This window comes from Gadus macrocephalus, chromosome 4 (genome assembly GCF_031168955.1).
Source record: "Gadus macrocephalus chromosome 4, ASM3116895v1".
Classification (NCBI taxonomy): domain Eukaryota; kingdom Metazoa; phylum Chordata; class Actinopteri; order Gadiformes; family Gadidae; genus Gadus; species Gadus macrocephalus.
The window spans coordinates 17,586,873-17,606,872 of record NC_082385.1 but is presented as its reverse complement, the minus strand read 5'-3'; the positions used below and the strand labels follow the sequence as shown (position 1 = coordinate 17,606,872).

The following is a 20,000-nucleotide window of genomic DNA, read 5'->3' as shown; positions in this document are numbered from 1 at the left end:
GCCCCGTCCACACGGGCAAAAACAATCTTTTCCCCTCCGTTTACCTTGGCAGCGTTTCAGGAATTTGTCTGTAAAGAAGGACTCATTGCAAAAAACACATCTAGCTGTAGATACGCTGTAGTACATATTCATGGCCCCTATGTGGCACTGGTTCGCCACCAAAAAAAGAAAAAGACGAGGTGGAGCATGCGTACAAATTAGAGCCCGACCGATATATCGGCAGGCCGATATTATCGGCCGATATTAGGCATTTTTCAAACTATTCGGTATCGGCATTATAATGGCCGATAAATGAATATATTAAAAAAAAAAGTTTGTCCACCAGAGGGCGCTCTAACGCCCCAAACCCGCTGATTCAGGCAGAGTGAATGACGGAGATCGACGGAGATCATCGGTGTTGTTCATAGCTGTGTTCGAAATCATTCCCTATCACGGATATAGTGCACTATATAGGGTGCTCGCCATTTTGCAGTGGTGTTCGAATTCTCAGTGGTTAATTTCATGCACTAAAATTTGAGTGTACATACGATGTTCCCTACTTGTTACTCCGTATACCACAATGCAATGCGGTAGTGTTCTTCCGGAGGAGAAGAAGAAGCTGAATAACCGCGAAAACTAATACATTTAATGATGGAGTCTCCGGCTTTCGTTTAGAGATGTCAACAATTTAATTGGGAGTTAACATAGAAAATGTAATATTCAAAATTAATAAAAAAAAACTTGATCAAGGAAATGTTGCATTCAACATCAATCAAGCTCCAGCTTTCCTCGGGATTGCCCGGTTTGTTTACATGATGTGGGAGCATCTGTCTGCGTCACACAAATACCCGGCGCATTTACTGACGCAAATGACGCTTAGAAATGTTCAGCGTCGTGTCCGAATTCTCGTTTGTTCGTTCCCTATATAGTGCACTATATCATAAACACTATATAGGGAATAGTGAGGGAGTGAATAGGGAATGATTTCCAACACAGCTCATGTGTGCAAGTGTGTTCATGGTAAATTGGCAACTGTCATACATTGCTTGAATAACAATTAAAAGAACATCCCCATCAATTCTCTAAAGTCGATAAGCATGACTTAATTCATGACTACCATGTCCAGTTTTGCTGTTGTTACGTGTTAGTTGAGAGTGAAAAGGATTTAAAGGATAACTACAAATAACCAATGTTAGGGAAATCTGTTTGTTTTGTTGGATTTTTTTTTTTTTATATATATATCGGCCGATATATCGGCATATCGGATTTTTTAATCACAAAATATTCGTATCGGTATCGGCCTTAAAAATCCTATATCGGTCGGGCTCTAGTACAAATATACAGTCGAGGAGGAGAAAGCAGTTGGTAAACTTGTAGATTGAGCAGAAAATACTTTTTAATGTACAGTTAACCATTAAATTGACCAGGGGGCTGTATTTAAAGCTAGAAAAATAATCGTTTGAGTATCTGGCGTCCACACGAATCCACGAAAACGCATAGGGCCGTGTTTCTCTTTTTGACCCTCGGCCCTGGTTTCAAAGTAGTGTGTTTTTCGGGTACCGATGACGCCGGATCCGTTTGGACGGTCGGCCTAAGCGCATCACCAAAAAATCTTTTACGTGTAGACGGGGCCTTTGTCTTGAGTTTAGCTTGAGTGTATGCCGTACCAACACCCAGTGTCACACTAAATGGTATGGAACCACATGTGTGGAAAGTAGAGATGCTCCGATCAGCATTATCTTTTAACTATAATCTGGATAGTTGGCAAGCACCAGTTTCTGTTCCAATAGACTCTCTTTGGATCCCCCACGTCTGAAACATCAAAGGCTCCGCAGAATGTGACTATCATATACGGTACTGAAATGTGCCTGCACTTATACTGCTGTCATTACAGTACTGAAATGTGCCTGCGCGCATACTGCTGTCATTGCGGTAGTAAAATGTGCCTGCGCGCATACTGCTGTCATTGCGGTAGGGAAATGTCCCTGCGCGCATACTGCTGTCATTGCGGTAGGGAAATGTGCCTGCCCGTTTACTGAGCCATGCAAGTTCTCAGTAAACGACACTGAACGTTAAACAGCCTAGTAGGAGACTTTGCTCTTCAATGTGCTTGGATTTATTTTCAATAAAATGTTAAGCAATTTATGTCAAGTGATCGGCTTTATTGATCAGCGCTTTTGGGGTTCTCTGATCATAATTTTCACAATTTTTTTTTTTCAATATCGGCCGATCATTATCGTCGTCCGATCAATCGGAGCATCTCTAGTGCAAAGTACTTCTTAGCTGTAACTTAGCCGTTTGATTAGATTTGTTTGGATCAAATTCCTCTATCCTCTCAATCAAAAGTAAAACAAAAAGGTTCCCAATACGCTATCATATGATTGAATGGACCAAGCTATTGTGAGAACATTTCTGTTTGCTGTCTCTGCTCTGGATGAACCCAAACATAAAGCATGAGATACGGTGAGGTTTATTCGCCAAGCGGTGGACAGTTTTGCTGAATTTCTTTGTTTTTGAATTATTTTTTTGTTGTACAAAGCAAATAGATTCCAATACTCTCAGGTACTATACTTGGAAGGTGAATGGATGGTGCATGTGTATTATGGGGACCCTTACCCTTACCCTAATCCTAACGCAATCCTGCTAGCAGTGGGTCAAATGTAGCACTTGAAGCAGTTTGCTGATTTGATTAATTGTATGTACTCACATGATTCTTGCAATTTCTGGGTTGTATATTTATGGTTGAAATTTGCACTCATTTTTAAATGTAACATAATGTCATAAAGTGCTGAGGTCCATTGGGGCCATGATGGACCTAGGATGTGATGCCAGCCTCACTGACAGACAAACCGGATAATTCACAATCAATAAAATACCAATAAAAGACCATTTGAATACCACCTGTTATTGCCATCATATAGTGAATGTCGTGGTACAAGGTTGTAGTCTGTTGGGTATCGAAGATAGATGAATCCCTGAACTCATTTATCATCATCCTATTTTAACAAACTATTAAATTCATATCCATTACAACTTTTATGCCAATACAATTTTCTGCTGATGTAACTACCATTGTATCTGTCCTTTACTATATTATAAGTAGAGAGAGTGATATGGAGAGAGAAAGACAGAGAGAGAGAGGGAAAAGAGAGAGATAAATGAGGTAGTACAGATGTGAGAACTCTGTTGTCAAAAGGGGATGTTCTGACACCTTGACCCAACCTTGTCTGCGTGAACAAGTGTGTGATTGTTTCTGCTCTAGTGAGGGGGCACTCCCTCTTGTGGTGAGAGGCCAGCATCACCTTGGTCTGGCTAGGGAATAAAATAATGGATAGAGAGAGAGGGCAGGAGAGAGTGAACTTTGAACTAGTTTATGTGTTCCATGATCTCACAAGGTGGAAATACTCTTTATTTTATTGCTTATTCCTTGGGCTATGGCTTCAGCCCTGCTCTCTATGACCCAGGTGTGAGCTATCTCGCTTGAGGTTAGATGCACTGTGTGTGCCCCAACAAGCAATATAAAGTAGAGAGTAGAACGGAAGAGGGAAGAGAGAGGGAAGGACGATGGATTCAGGAGCGGGGAGACAGATATGTAGTAGGCGATAGAAGATTGGTATAGAGAGAGACAGAGAGAGAGAGCGAGAGAGAGAGAGAGAGAGAGAGAGAGAGAGAGAGAGAGAGAGAGAGAGAGAGAGAGAGAGAGAGAGAGAGAGAGAGAGAGAGAGAGAGAGAGCAAGAGAGAGAGAGAGAGAGAGAGAGAGAGAGAGAGAGAGTGGAGGAGAGGGAGAGTGTTGGGAGGAGGAGACAGATAAATAGATGAAGGCAGTTGTGGCGACCCACTTTCAGCCATGGTGTATTGTCTTTGAGGAAGGCAGTTTGCACTTTGAGGAGCTTGTGTTAAAGAAACCGCTGGTGGTGACAGCAATGCAATAACAATGTCAATGCATTAAAGATACAGTATATGGATATACACATTACACATGCACACAAACACACACAAACACACACACACACATGAATAATACAACAAATATTATTATAATTAAAGCATATCAAACCTTTATCCATATTATTTTCTATCAAACCATGAATTTCATGTCAAGATGACTATCCAGCGGTTTGTCATTTCATTTATTCATAATCTGAAAGCCCTGATGCAACTGCATGCAGACCCGACTGCATTATGATGGTAGCGTCGGGTTTTATAAATATCTGAGTTCAGTATTCCAGTCCAGATTTAACAAGACACTGGCAGCAATCGCAGGGAACACCAGAAGCTGCACCGTTCAATCTAAACTTTTTCCAAACAAGTGTCGTCGTTGGAACCACTATATGTATTTTATACATTTCTTCGCCAGCTTTTAGGAGTCATGAATATTCAAAGCTCTTCGGTTTGCCTCTTATGAGAGCGGCGATGTCACCTCAGAAAACTTTAGGACACTGTTCTGCTCGACATATGCACCTTCGTCATGATCCACCAGTATAATCTGAGGGTGGCGTTTTTTGTTTAGGGTTAGTGTTTTTGGGTGGAAGTGGCGTGTGCGTGAGTGGTATGTGTGTTTGTGCTTGGGAGTGTGTGTCTATGTGTGTGGGCATGTGAGTGCCCATGTGAGGTTGGAATGCGTGTATGTTATTACATGTGTGACTGCGTGTGTTAGTGCATGTGACTGTGCGTTGAAGTGTTTGTGTGTGTGTGTGTGTGTGTGTGTGTGTGTATGTGTGTGTGTGTGTGTGTGAGTGGCGGGGCGGTGGACAGGAAGCGCCTTACCCAGGGCGCAGTCCTCTGTCTGAGAGGGAGGAGCCCTAGGACTGCTGTACAGCTGGACACAGGAAGAGGAGGAATCAACTGGGGTGAGCTGAGTAGAGTGTGGCACACTGGAGAGGGGAGGGGAAGAACTCAGACGCATTAGTATGAGTGAGAGAGAGCGAGAGAGGGAGATAGAGGGAGTGGGAGGGGGAGAGGAAGAGGGAGAGACATACACGCAGAAAGGGAGATAGAGACAGCAAACCATGGAAAACTAATGAGCTGGATAGATATGCTGGAGACTTCTCATGGTCTCTCTCTCTCTCTCTCTCTCTCTCTCTCTCTCTCTCTCTCTCTCTCTCTCTCTGTCTCGCTCTCCTGCAGAAAGATGGCTGGAACTAGCTTTCTGTCTGAGCCCTGAAGCAGGGGTGACGGAGGGAGAGCAGGAGGGAGGAGGGATGTCAGAGGCAGTAGAACAGAGGAAGAGAGAGCCTGGGGAGGGGGAGGGGGAGCCAACAGTGGTGAAATTTAATGCCGGGGCGCCATATTCTCACCGTGAGCGTTGTCATGGTTACGCGGTAATTCTGGCGATTAAGGATATTTTTTCCGATCCTTTGCAAAGGAAGAAGACGAAGAAGAAGACATTTTTTTAAATGGTGTGATATGATAAACACAAGAAGAATAAAAATAAAAAAGCAACCACCTACCCCCAACCGCCCCCACAGACAAACCCCCCTCACACCCCCAACACGCCGCGTCTTGACACACATCAATGTCTCTCCACAATGACAATCATTTTCTGATTAATAACCTGGACCAAAACACCATTATGACCAACACAATAACTTACATTCTTGAGCTACTGTGCACCTAAAGTGGATCATTGATTCTGGAGTCCTCTCAATATGGCGAAGTTCCTCCAAAAGGAAACCCCACTGTTGTGATAGCCCTGTTATGGTCGGCGTGGTTATCTTGTTGTTTGGTGGCTTGTTCTGAATGGTAGCTGACTCTCTGCACTGTCTTGTGTCTTGTCAGTGTCTGAGGAGGGACTCTGGGAGTGCGGACTGTCCTACGAGTGCCGAACTCTGCTCTTCAAAGCTATTCATAACCTGCTAGAGAGGTAAGAAAACGCATTGTTGTTAATGTTATTATCAGCAGTAATATGAAAAGTAATCATCATCATTATCATTATCCTGGTACAGTTTATTTTATGACATTTATTGGTCATTTTTTTCATCATTTATTATTATAAAAAATATATATAATAAGAAATGTATACATATATTATGTTTACACATTTTTGGTTTGATTATCATTATACTTAAGTTATGGTCTACAGGCATTTCATAGGGACGCTAATGCTCCGCTATGTATATTAAAGTATTGGCGGTGGGGGCAGGCTGTGCACCGAACAGTCTTAAATACTTGAACAATAAACAAAGTGTCAAATTAAGATTTAGGTGTTGTTGAGTCTGAAGCCCTAGAAATGTCTCCTAGAAGAGCAAGGCTATGAATCAACAGTGAAGTAAAAGAAAGAGATAAAAAATAATCCTAAAATACCAACGCCCTTTCCTATCCACTAATTCCACAAAGGAATCAATTCAGGAATATCCCACAAAGTAGCTCAGACTAAAATCACAAGCACGAAGCACAAATGCAAACTCAAACCTGCCACTAGACAAAAGCACATTATTTTGCCATAAACGGCCGTGGCTCCAAAGTCCGCACAGGTCTATCTCATTTATTCTCAATAGGTCAGGTATCTAGTGGTTGGTTCTTCTGTTCAACAGCAGCACCAGTGATCACCATAGGGGGCAGGCCAAATTAACCTTGCATTACCTTGAAGAAACTCCTTTTGTGCTTGCTCTGTTTGAGCACAGCCGTTGATACAGGTATATAAACCACCGTTTATATACTTCTGGTCTCAAGTGTCAGCTCATTGTGGTGTTGCTGCTGATGCAATCAGTATTAATATTGTTGATAAGAATGATTCTCATCCAAATGCCGTTTCTGTTTATTTAGCTAATTCTGTCAGACTGAATTTTTTTTTTCTGTGAATGTTTCTCTCTTAATTATTATTTGGCTGTAACCTACAATCTGGGAATCATTTTCTTTCCTCACAGTTGACAATCCGTAATGGTACCAGAGAGAGAGAGAGAGAGAGAGAGAGAGAGAGGGAGCGCACGTGGAGTTTTATATCAAAGAGTTCATTCATCCCCAGCTTATGATTGTGTTGTCGTGTTTACAAATTTCTTTCCCAAAAGAGAAACTCGTGCGACAAAGAAAATCACTATCAGCGAGCAGTAGATAATGCTTAATTTGCTGGATAATGTCAGACTGGTGACAGGAGATGATGCTTCTGCTGTGGTTTGACAATAAGCCGTGTTATACACTGTACTCAATGAGGGAGTACTGCAGTCGTGACGAGGCTGAGTTGTTTGCAGACAGCGTCACACAATGAAGCCAACATGAGATGGAGGGCAGGAAGTGTTCACTAGATTAACATACACTGGATATACATACACTGGATCTATATACATTGGATCTAAATATACTAGGTATACATATGCTGGATCTACATACACTGGAACTACATATACTAGGTATACTTACGCTTGATCTACATACGCTACATACACTGGATCTACATACACTGGACATACATACACTGGATCTACATATACTAGGTTTATATACGCTGCATCTACATACAATGGATATACATACACTGGATCTACATACACTGGATTTACATTAACTGGATCTACATATAAAGTAGGTACACATAAACTGGATCTACATAAACTGGATCTACATAAACTGGATCTACATACGCTACATACACTGGATCTACATACACTGGACATACATACACTGGATCTACATATACTAGGTTTATAGATCCAGTGTATGTAGATTAGGGATCGACCGATATATCGGTCGGCCGATATTATCGGCCGATATTCGCGGTTTTTACGTGTATCGTATCGGCCGATACGCGGCTGATTTTCGCCGATTTTTTATTTTTTATTATTTTTTTTTTACTTGTTCTACCTCACCTGTTTTTAATATTTGTTAAATATTGTTCATTTACTTGTTCTTACTTGTTCTACTTCACCTGTTTTTACTATTTGTTAAATATTGTTTTTTATATTGAAGTTCAATAAATGTTCCTTTAAAAAAAAAAAAAAACGGCTCAAGAAAATCGGTATCGGCGTATCGGCTAAGGCTGATGAAAAAATATCGGTATCGTATCGGCCCTAAAAAATCGGTATCGGTCGATCCCTAATGTAGATACACTGGATCTACATACACTGAATATACATTCACTGGATCTACATATACTGGATCTACATACACTGGATCTACATATATTAGGTTTATTAACGCTGGATCTACATACACTGGATGTGCATACACTGGATCTACATACACTGGATATACATTCACTGGATCTATACTAGGTTTGCATACGCTGGATCTACATACACTGAATATAGGGTTAAGACATGTGTTCAAGCCTCATGGTTTAATGATACAATGTCATTCATTGACTCAGGCAGAACCAGTGGTAGTGCTTTAGGTTTTTCCTCCCACATTTGTGAATCGAGCGTGTCAGAAGCTCAAAACGGCTTCTGCAAGCTTTCATTTGCTCTGTGTAGTATGATGTCTGGAGTAAGAGGTCACTTACTATGTTTACTCACTTGATTACAGGTACATCATTTATATACATATAATGTATATACAGTATATATTGATAAAAGGGAAAGAAAATATGTGGAGGCCTGACCCGTAAACAAGCCGATGATGTTGTTCTCATTATATGAGTGTTGTGCTCATCAGTGAATCCCTTTTGACAGATTAATAACGTAACCTCAACACATCCCTGCAGTGTGTATATACTGCATGGTCCTCCTCCTATTGGACACCGCTAACAGCCTATGAACTGAAGAATGGGCTCTGATAGAAGAGGAGAAGCAGACGCTGTTCAGGGGAATTCAAGTGAAGGGGCGATAGAGACACAAGATACAGTGTCTGGTTGGGTTGCCAACGCTGAATAGGAGAGCAGGATATAATGAGGCCAGTGGGCGCCATATCTGGGCTCCGGCACCGTTACTGAGGGGAGGAGGAGAGTGTGTATGTGGGGAGGGGGTTACAAAATGCTAATGTATATCTCCCCCCTCTCTCCCCCAACCAAGGTGAGAGGAGACACTGGGGAGTTTTACTACAGCACACTCATATAAAATTCATGCACAGTGTATGTGTTATACATATAATTGGAAAAATCTGTTACACGATGAGCTTAGTTTTCGAGTAAAGGGCTGATTATGATCCCACGTTCACGCAACGCAAGGGGGTTACAGACCCGTCACGTCCTTGCGGACCCTCCTTGCGCCCACCGCAAGGGCCTGACGTGCGCCTCCCGAAAATCGTAACCTTCCGTCGAGGCGACGCAGCAGCAAGGGCTGTGATTGGTCCGCTCACTAAAACCCGACGCAGAGCCAAAACAGGTTCACGACTGCGTCGAAGCGTCTGCGGGGTCCTTGCGTTGCGTGAATGTGGGACCATAAACAGCCCTTAAGGGAATAAGTCGCATCATTTGGGGATGCTTGTGCATCAATTAGAGTAAGTGATGTGCAATCAACAAAGTATTCATTTAGAATTTTGATTAAAACGACCAATACGATTACAAGCCATTATTTTATCCATTCTTTTCTTAATTGAATTCCATCCTTTGTTGATTATTTCCAATACACAGACACCCACAACATAGTAATCTATAAAAGTTTAGGCTCACAAGTCAGTCTCTAAACTCTTGCCTGAACTCGGGGCCGAGGAAGGTTTAAAACTGGGTCCAAACAGAGTTTAACATTTCTGCCTTGCAGCAACCATCACTAGTCTTTGGGGCAGCCCTTTTTATGGGCGGGGCATGCATGGACGTGTGTGCTTGTAAAACTGCTTGTAAAGATCGTATCAACACGATCATCCCTTGGCGTTAAACATTTTACAAATATTTAAATAAAGTCTATGGAAATCCTTAATTTCCCCAATCTTGTGGAATGAGCACACATACGATGGAAAGGAATGAAATAATGATGTGTTTCTTGTGCATTTCCAATGTTTAAAAAGCTCTCTCTGTGACGTGCTGCGAGAGTATGACAGTTGGTTGATGAAAGTAATAATGATTAAACAAGGACACCTTCCTTTGCTCAGACTAACCATTTGCATCTAGTTATTGGTGTTTAAATCAACAGCAGCCTGTCTGGTCATACACAGTTCCATTTGGTCATTTGGTTGTATAACTTAACTTTCTGCCTTCACTTTTTCTCTTGCAGGTGCTTAATGGAAAAAGATTTTGTAAGGATTGGGAAGTGGTTCTTTAAGCCACATCACCTGGGCGAAATGCCTGGGGGAAATAGGTAAATATTGACCCCCCCCCCCCCCACACACACACACACACACACACACACACACACACACACACACACACACACACACACACACACACACACACACACACACACACACACACACACACACACACACACACACACACACATACACACACAAGCATGATAGCAGAACTAAAATCTGTGCGTGTGTGTGGGTGTTCACTTGTTGCTTTTTTACTTTTACAATTTGGCACAGTTTATTTCAAGATCCTAGAATAAAAAATTAAGGAATAAAGAAAATATCAAGGCAGCAAGACCTGTTGAATGCATAAGTAGTATTAAGCGTAACATATTTAATTGAATAGATTTATATTCAGGGACTATCAGTAACATTAATATTACCATCAACTTTACCATTGGGTTTTTGCAAGTAATATTTGGGTCCTAGGGAAATTGTAAAACTTATTTATAATATAAAAAGTCAATTGTTAGGCCTACTTTCTCTGACATAAAGGGAATTACAAAAATAAGCCAACGCCAAGGATTCTATGACATACTCAGAAAGCAAACTCGGGTCTCCCGTACGACAGGGCAAGTGCCAGACCACTCCCAATTGCTGGTTCACAAATTTTATAGAATACATAGGTTTCAATAAAAACGTTTTTTAGAAAATATCCACAATAACAATAGACAGCAATTCATTCAATTATTTTATTTGCATAATTTAATCTCAGACCCTTAGTGAAAATATACACTGTTTGTAGTTCATATATGTACATTTATGACAAAATCGTGAGGACTAGGCCACCTTCTGCTGGTACACTTGTTGCCGACAGATGGGACTTCTCTGAAACACAGATGAAGTAAGCCTGAAAGGTAACCTGCTACCGACCAGGTTCGTTTTGTCGGATAAGTTGCCATGGTTACTTAGTGGAGATTCCCTTAAGTCATGTTAATGGAACGCAACTCTGGTTGAAAATAGCGAGGCTAAGTTAAATACACCCGGTTTTCCCTTTAGCTTGGTTGATGGTATACCCCTCTGGTTCTTATTGTGTGAGCGTGTTGTGCATGTTGACTACTTGAATACAACACACTTCATTGTTTTGAGTTTGGTTCTTCATGGTTTTGCTCAAAGTCGTTGTTTTTGTAATTTCATAATACAATGTCGACTCACAAGTCAGTCTCTAAATGCATCACTCAACTGACTGAATTAACGCAGGACACAATTGGAAACAATTCACAACCACAAAAATCTTTCTAGCAGAACCAATCAAAGCTATTCAGGGCAGCTTGTTTACTTGTAAATTCTGTCATACTAGCAACCTGCATTATGGGATGACTACTTTTGAATGCACATGCACAAAAAACCTTAATCCTTCATCATGAAACCATGACACATTGCCCTCTTCCCCTTCACTGTCTTTAGTTCTTTGAGGTAAAGGGATTTCTTTGGGATTCACAGTTTTCTTTTAAAAAGGGGAGGAGTGTGTAGAAGTCAGGAGATGGAGGATGATATAGTAAGAGGGAAGGATATGTTCCCTCCATCCAACATATGTGGAAAAAAAACATGGGTTTGAAAGTCCTGGTCTCCTCCCCCCCTATCTCTCTCTCTCTCTCTCTCTCTCTCTCTCTCTCTCTCTCTCTCTCTCTCCTCTCTCTCTCTCTCTCTCTCTCTCTCTCTCTCTCTCTCTCTCTCTCTCTCTCTCTCTCTCTCTCTCTCTCTCTCTCTCTCTCTCTCTCTCTCTCTCTCTCTTTTGCACTTCCTCTGCTCTTCCTCTGCTTTTCCTCTCCCCTCCTCTGCTCTTCCTCATTCTCTCCCTCTCTCCATCTGTCTCTCCCTCCCTCTCTCCCCCCCACCTCTCTCTTTCTCCCTTTCCCTCCTCCTCTGCTCTCCCTCTCTCTCCCTCTCTCTCTCTCTCTCTCCCTCCCTCTATGTTGCTCTACCTCCCTTCCTCTCTCTCTCCCTCCTCCTCTGCTCTCCCTCTTTCTTCCTCTCTCCCTCCCTTCCTCCCTCTCTCCCCTGTTAAGAAAGATGGGGTGCTGTGACTTGACCATCCTTGACTCCACTTTGTCTTTTTGTATGTGTGTGTGTGTGTGTGTATGTGTGTGTGTGTGTGTGTGTGTGTGTGTGTGTGTGTGTGTGTGTGTGTGTGTGTGTGTGTGTGTGTGTGTATGTGTGTGTACGCATGTGTGTATGTGCATCCATGTGTTAGAGATTGGTTGGCCCGGTGTAGACAAGCAGTGTGCAGGGAATTCTCGGAGGAATGAGCTCTCTTAAAGTGCCTCACGCTGCCATCTCGCTCTTTTTTGTTTGCATACAAAGCACACGTGGAGATGGGTGTCAGTTCAAGTATGAAGGGATAATCCAACGCTTGTGGAAAGTGCATGAGGGCGTTATCACTAAGGCTCCCCAGCAAGCGTGTTTGTATCTGTGTATCTGTGTGTGTGTGTTTGTGCGTGTGTACGTGTGTGTGTGTGTGTGTGTGTATATGTGTGTCTGTTTGTATCTTTGTGTGTTTGTATCTGTATGTGTCTGTGTGGGTGTGTGTGTGTTTGTTTCTGTGTGTGTATGTGTGTATGTATCTGTGTGTGTGTGTGTGTGTGTGCGTGTATGTGTGTGTCTGTCGATCTGTGTGTGTGTGTGTGTGTGTGTGTGTGTATCTTTGAGTGTTTGTATTTGTGTTTGTGTGTGTGTCTGTGTGTGTTTGTATCTGCGTGTGTGTGTCTGTGTTTGTGTGTGGCTGTGTGTGTGTTGATGTGTATCTGTGTGTGTACATGTGTATTTTGTAGACCACCTGATTCCCTTTCTGTTTGACAGCTCTGTCTTAAGTATCTTGTCACGCCCCCTGCTGTGCATTCCACCGTGACCCCGTCCCGCTGTGAATTATTGAACGCACTGCTCTAGGGATAGACATGGATGGAAAGCCAGAGAGAGAGCCAGAGAGAGAAGCACACTGATTAATATTTAGTCACAAACATACTTGTTCAGTGTACGACTTGCCCTCATGAACCAAAGAGATCAGATTGGCGTTAGCTCAGTAACAAAATTATCCCCCCATTCGGAAATATAGCTAACAACTAGAGATATGACATCATGTCATCTGATTGGCTGAAAGACATATTTAAGCAATATCACACGAGAGGGAGTGCTGTTGTACTGAATATCAGCACGGCTTTGAGTCGGTAGTAGATACGAGGCCGTAGGCCGAGTGCCGAAGATAATCACAGCCGTGCTGATATTCAGTAAAACAGCACAACCGTGAGTGTGAAATTGCTCTATTTGTTCTACAGTTAACAGAAATATGCAACAACAGATTATGATTTTTTATAGACTCGCAACTGAATTGGGACTGAACTGTTGCCAAGCAACACAAAAAACACACTAGCTAGTTAATAACATTAACGGTTATTTAGAACGGAGTGATATATGTAAGGGATAATGCCCGACAAGGTGTCCATTATCAGGAATTAATGGACGATGCGGAGGCGTGAACGGTTGCCTCCGCGAAGTCCAGACACCTCGAAGGGCATTATCCCGCTTTTACTTCACTTGCCAAAGAAAATAAATTAAGACCATTCTTTTATATTTTCATGCGTTTCACAATCCAAATCTAAAGCTTTTCACAAGCCATAACTTTGTTTCCCTGGTAACGCCTGAGGGTTTGACTAATACCTGGAACAACCATTACCCTCCCGAAAGGTTCTTATGCAACGGAAACGTTGTTCACTCCTTCAGTAATTAAGATGGACCTTAGCTACGACTTGGCAACGGGAGGTATTCTAATGCATTGTACATATTTATAATTCGAAATTCGTCCCAGCCTTTATACCACAGATACTCTAGGGCAGTGGTTCTCAACCTTTTTTGAGCAAACGCCCCCCAGACCTTACCCTGATCCTCTGGCGCCCCCCCCCCCCCCCCCCCCCCCCCCAATAAAAAAATACAAATAAACTAACAACCCCACTCACACTCGTGTTATATTGCTTAAAGTTGTCAGTGCATCGTTTTTCATTGATTATAGCAATGAATGCCCTCTGAGTCGGCTTTTTTAGTTAATGAATATTCATGACATGCAATCTCCAGAGAGAGAGAGAGAGAGAGAGAGAGAGAGAGAGAGAGAGAGGCCAAGAAAGAAGAGTTGAGGAAGAAAAGGTTGGATTGAACATTCATTCACCGTGACCGCAGTGCGGGCCCTCCCGCGACTTCCGGCCGCCACGTCTCCCGTCGTGCCGCGGCACCCTGCGGCCCGGGCACCCTGACCTTGGGCACCGCGACCACTCCGCGTCTCCTGCGACTCCCGCCATGCCCCGTGAGAACCACGGCACCGCGGCCCGGGCAACGCGGACTCCACGAAAACAGATCGCACGCAGAGGCCCAGTAAGGCCTATATATTTTGTATTTGAAATGCAACAGCCTTTTCGTGGAGACTACGCTCAGAGCAGCTGGAACTGAACAAGAGGAAGGAGGAAAACGGGCTATGAAACACCAAAGAAATTTGATATTTTTTTCGTGCTATCGGCCATTGTGGATTGTGTTGTGTTGGTTATTGAACTGTTAACCCGCGAACTTGGGTTATGTTTATCTGCATTACTATAGAGATCATGACGATACCGCGCTGTATTATCAATGTTCCACTGCGCATAGACAATAAAAAGTAGCTGAGACGGTAGAGGGGTTAGAAACCAATAAATGAAAATAGGCTATTTATTTCAGGTAGCCTATTATTTCATCAAAAAAAATTAAAGTTTAAAATCCCCCCCCTAGGTTGTGCGAACGCCCCCCACAATTTACCAGCTCTCGTTTTGAAGACCGAATCACAACGCCATTCGTTTCATTGGGAATCGCGACGGCCTATACTTTCAACATAAAGTGTACATATTTATAATTTGAAATTCATCCCAGCATTTATTCCACAGATACTCTAGGGTCTATAGCATATAACCTCGTTGTCTGATTAGAGTTTAATGCATTTTTCACAATTTACCAGCCCTCGTTTTGAAGGCTGAACAGACAATTTGACTGGAACTACTTAGCAGGTGTTAATGCAAAACCTGCAGCCAATCAGAATCGAGTATTCCCCCAGACAGTGGTATAAGTATAGTTAAAAGTCCCAGTGCTTTTGTACTCTAATAAAGTGAGTAAAGGAATATTAGTGGGCTATTCCCCACTATTCACGGAGCCTGAAGTGAATAATTGTTTTAGAATAAACTACACGTGAACACTTTTTCCGGGATATATTTGTTTTTATTAGTGGTTTATTTTATTTAAGCGTGAAGAGACGACCCTCACGCAATATCCCGAGTTTCAGATCTCAATCTTGGAATATAGCCCAATATCCCAAGATAGCGAACCAATGTAATTGCGCCATCTTAGGAGGTTCACATATAGCACATACTAATCTCCATTATTCAATAGCAAGGTGTGAAGTTGGCTTTGCTGTCTCCACATTTGATTCCTTTTTCTCGCTGCATGTCTGAATCCCATTCAAACCCTTAGCAGGCCTTCAATTACCAGCAGGGGGCGCCCAAGGGGCCCCACGCCCCACACCCAGGGGCCATAAACCCAGGGGCCCCACACCCCCAACCAGGGGCCCCACGCTCCACTCCCACGCTAAGGCTCTCTACCACTCTCTACCGCTACCTCTCTCTACCTCTCTCTACTGCTCTCTACCTCTATCTACTGCTCTCTACCTCTCTCTACTGCTCTCTCTACCTCTCTCTACCTCTACTGCTCTCTACCTCTCGCTACTTCTCTCTCTCTACCTCTCTTTACTGCTCTCTCTACTGCTCTCTAACTCTCTCTACTGCTCTATCTACTGCTCTCTAACTATCTCTACTGCTCTCTACCTCTCTCTACCTCTCTCTACCTCTCTTTACCTCTCTCTACTGCTCTCTCTACTGCTCTCTACAGCTCTCTCTACTGCTCTCTACCTCTCTCTACCTGCTCTCTCTCTACTGCTCTCTACCTCTCTTTACCTGCTCTCTCTCTCTGCTGCTCTCTACCTCTCTCTACTGCTCTCTCTCTACTGCTCTCTACCTGCTCTCTCTCTACTGCTCTCTACCTCTCTCTACCTGCTCTCTCTCTACTGCTCTCTACCTCTCTCTACTGCTCTCTACCTCTCTCGCTCTACCTCTCTCTACTGCTCTCTACCCTTCTCTACCTCTCTACCTCTCACTACTGCTCCCTACCTCTCTCTACCTCTCTCTACCTCTCTCTCACTACTGCTCTATATACCTCTCTCTCTCTCTTGCTCTCTATCGCTATGTGTCTCGCTTTGTTTCTCTCAGTTTCTCTCTCTCTTTCGCTCTCCTTCTGGAAGAGGAGGAGCTTCCTAGGTTGGTAAGCTGTTGCATCAGAGTCTAAGGGGAGAGATGAGAGGAGAAGGGAAGTGACTTAGTGGAAGCATGTATAGGGAAGGGTTTTAAACTCTATATTACTGTTTATGACAGTAAAGTGCATCTCCTGTACGTACCTCACAAAAAGTGTTCCTTCACCTGGCGTGGGGAAACCTGCACATTGATGGGGTCCCTCTGTGTATCTGGTACCCCCTATCAAAGGGAGGTTCATGTTTATGAGGACGCCGTAAAGTATGGTACAACTACCATGTTTATACGTGGAATGCAATCTGTTTAGATCATTATATTATATTATTATACCACCCATCTCCTCCTTTACCTACTCTCCCTCTCCTCTCCTCTTGTCTCCTTGCCTCACATCCCTTCATCTATGTACGAGAGGTTTCAAGGCGCAATATTAGAATTCACAAAATCTGGATTGGTCGTGTAAGCGTGCTTCGCTGCAGCGACATGAGGGAAAAATAAATAAATACACCTTATATGGGAACGGATTTGGGCGGCTGGCTGACTGGCTTGAATGAATGACCGCCTCCTGGATGGCTGAATAAATAGCTGGCTTTTGTGGCCAGCAGACAGCTGGGGGGAGGTGGGCTGTTGGGTACACTGGAACTCATCTGCTGCAGCTGATCCCTCTGGCCCAGAGGGATGAGACACATATCAGCCATTGCCGAAATGGGCAAGCGACTGACGACCTGTTGGTAGCAGTTTATTCACTTCTCCCATGAAGACTTGATCGCCGATAAGTATGACAGGATTTATTTAAATAACGACATGGGAATATTTTGCATGGTAAATCTTTGGCATGAGCCCCGTCACTGATCCAGGATGACGTGCGGACTCGGCGTATCCTGCCAGGACTAGCAGGGGCGGAGCCTTCCCCTGGACAAGTAGACTGAGGCCGACCTGGTGGTGGTGGGGTGGATGGAGGTGCGACGAACGAAGACCTGAGCAGCAAAGACATACGTTAGACGACTCTTTATAGAGCAGGTGTAGGCAGGTGATTGGTAGCTGGTGATTGTGATTGGCGGCCAGCCGCGCGTGATTTGAGTCCTCATGGTAGAACTACCAGCAAGCTTAACATTAGTCATCCACCAGTTATAGTGAACGACTAGCGAATAAATGGCACTGGCTCCACTGAACGGCTGTTTAACGAGCATTCCGAAGGGACGTGAGGTTTTAGGATGTTGGGACGTATGTTGTGCACATTATGTATAAAGAATGGGAACATGGCTTTTGGTCTGCTCCCGGGAGACCTATCGGTAGAGACACAGGTGACGGTCAGCGTCCCACTCCCACAGTCCAGACTTTCTCTTTCTTCCTTTCTTTCTTCTTAATCAAAAGGATAAGGCAACGCTTGCTTCCTTCTATGTGAATATTTACTTGTTGCGTTACTCAGGTGTAATAAGCAGGATCCCACAGGATCCAGCAGCATAGTCCAATCTAGTGGTTAGGGGGCTGGTGACTCCTAGTCAGAAGGTTAATCCACCGTCTCCCTGCAGGGCAGGCTGCCTTAACCACTCTAACCTCCTCATGAAGGACTTTGTCTCTGCATCATGGTCGCAGGTATCTTTGGGTGAAAGTGCACTCTTTCCCTTGGAGCCAAGCCCACAAGCATGATGCTGTGTGTATCAGGGCTCCAGTATAAAACAGTGCATGCATGATTTATATGGGATTTAATTGCTTAAGTGGAGGCTAAGGCTGATTGATACTTGCATTGTGAGTCATGAACCTACGAATGCAGGGAACGCCAAAATGCTAATGAGATGCCAGATGCTAAGCTAATGCTAGCTTACCACTGCTACTTTGAGCGGAGACTGTAGAATGGGAATCAATGAAGACAACATCAAGCTGTGAATGTAGAGTTAGTTGTAATTCACCAGTATAGGTGTATTATAAATGGGAACTGCAGGATTTGGGCAGGCAGATTGGCTTATGTAGTTATAAATAACACTTATATTATTATTATTATTAATATAATTATTTGTATTATTATAACCCTCCCATTGTTAATAACCTCAGCTAATCCCCCTGCTAACACATTGCTGCTGCTCTGGCAGAGGTGGCAGAGGTGATTCAATGATAAAGGGACAGACAGTGAGAGAGCAAACGGATGCAGAGGGCTAGAGAGAGAGGGGGGGCAGAGAGGGGGAGGGGGAGGCACATGGATCAATATAAACGAAGGTGATGCATCACATCAATGGCCTACCAAACACACACCCCTTTCTTCCCAATTATGGCCCACAAATGGCGAGTGCCCAGTGATCCGCCAGTGAGGTGAAACAGTTTGTCCTCCACCTGGCAGGGGGGCCCCTCCACCAGACACTCCCACTTCCTCTAATCTTCACCTGCTATTCTTTTGGGGAAAGAATCGGTTGTAAATTACTTTATTTAGTCCCCTTTTAATGATGCGTAAACACAGTGTGTGTGCGTACTAGCATGTGTGTGTGTGTGTGTGTGTGTGTGTGTGTGTGTGTGTGTGTGTGTGTGTGTGTGTGTGTGCGTGCGTGCGCGCGTGCGTGTGCGTGCGTGCGCGCGTGCGTGCGTGTGTGTGTGTGTGTGTGTGAATGTATGATGTGTGTGTGATGTGTGTGTGAGTACTGCAGCTCCTGGTGGTGAATCCATAGAAGTGCTCAGTATTGGAGTGCTAACACAGTGATAGCATCACGACCAACCTGCGGGGGACCATGAATAAAACATGGAGATGCAGTCCCCTAACCGCTGTGTTCACAGGGCGGCATGCACGCCTCTTTCTATCACACACATGTGTGTGTATGTGTGTGCATGTGTGTTCTGTGAGCATATGTGTGTATATCTGTCTTTGTGTGTGTGTGTGTGTTTTTTGCATCTTTTTATCACACTTCTATATACACACACACACACGTGCGTGTGCGTGTGTGTGTGTATTTAGTGTATCTCAACAAGAACACTGAACCTATATAGACCTTCAGAGAGGATGTTTACACACGATGCTCGGATTGACGGTACAATACAAACACGCATCCTCTCTCTCTCTCTCTCTCTTTCTCTCTCTCTTCCTCTCCTAATTTGCATTGCCAGTACACACACACAATGAGATGACACGGATTATGTAAGGTGGGCGAGACAGATAGGGATGACACAGGGAGAGAGAGGCATGGTGTTGGCCCGACAACCGTCGGGGGAGACAGGGAGATGAGAGATCAGCAGTAGAGCAGAGAGACTGGGGGATGAAGATGTCTCCCTTAATAGCGGCACACGATCTTAAGAATGGCTGTGTGTTGCCCTCTTCCTGCTATATGACTGAGCTATATGGGGGTTGTGTAATTGTATAATATCAAAATAATATATATATATATATATATATATACTGATAAGAATTGTTTTGTTTCATGAATGGGTTCCATAACTCTTGTCTAGTGCATTTTGGTTTTTACGTAACAGACTGGAAACAATCTCCCAACCAAACTAGGTTTGCATTTTGGACCATGAGGAAATTTGGAAGTAGTAAAATACAAATACAGCAAACATCCTATTCATACCATGTGGCA

At 43.5% G+C, this 20,000-nt stretch overlaps 1 protein-coding gene and 1 long non-coding RNA gene across 5 annotated transcripts in view; one reads left to right on the top strand and one right to left on the bottom strand.

Annotated features, from left to right (window-relative positions):
• The window catches only part of LOC132455091 (mediator of RNA polymerase II transcription subunit 13-like), a 141,096-nt gene that overhangs the window by 61,909 nt on the left and 59,187 nt on the right, over positions 1-20,000 (top strand). For all 4 annotated transcript variants that reach the window (XM_060048807.1, XM_060048806.1, XM_060048805.1 and 1 more), the window contains exons 3-4: positions 5,759-5,843; positions 10,060-10,143. In XM_060048807.1, the coding sequence (XP_059904790.1) occupies positions 5,759-5,843; positions 10,060-10,143 (169 nt within the window). The remainder of the gene's footprint in view (positions 1-5,758; positions 5,844-10,059; positions 10,144-20,000) is intronic.
• LOC132455133 (uncharacterized) overlaps positions 1-20,000 on the bottom strand; it is a 110,117-nt gene that overhangs the window by 78,465 nt on the left and 11,652 nt on the right. The gene's annotated exons all lie outside the window — the stretch shown is intronic.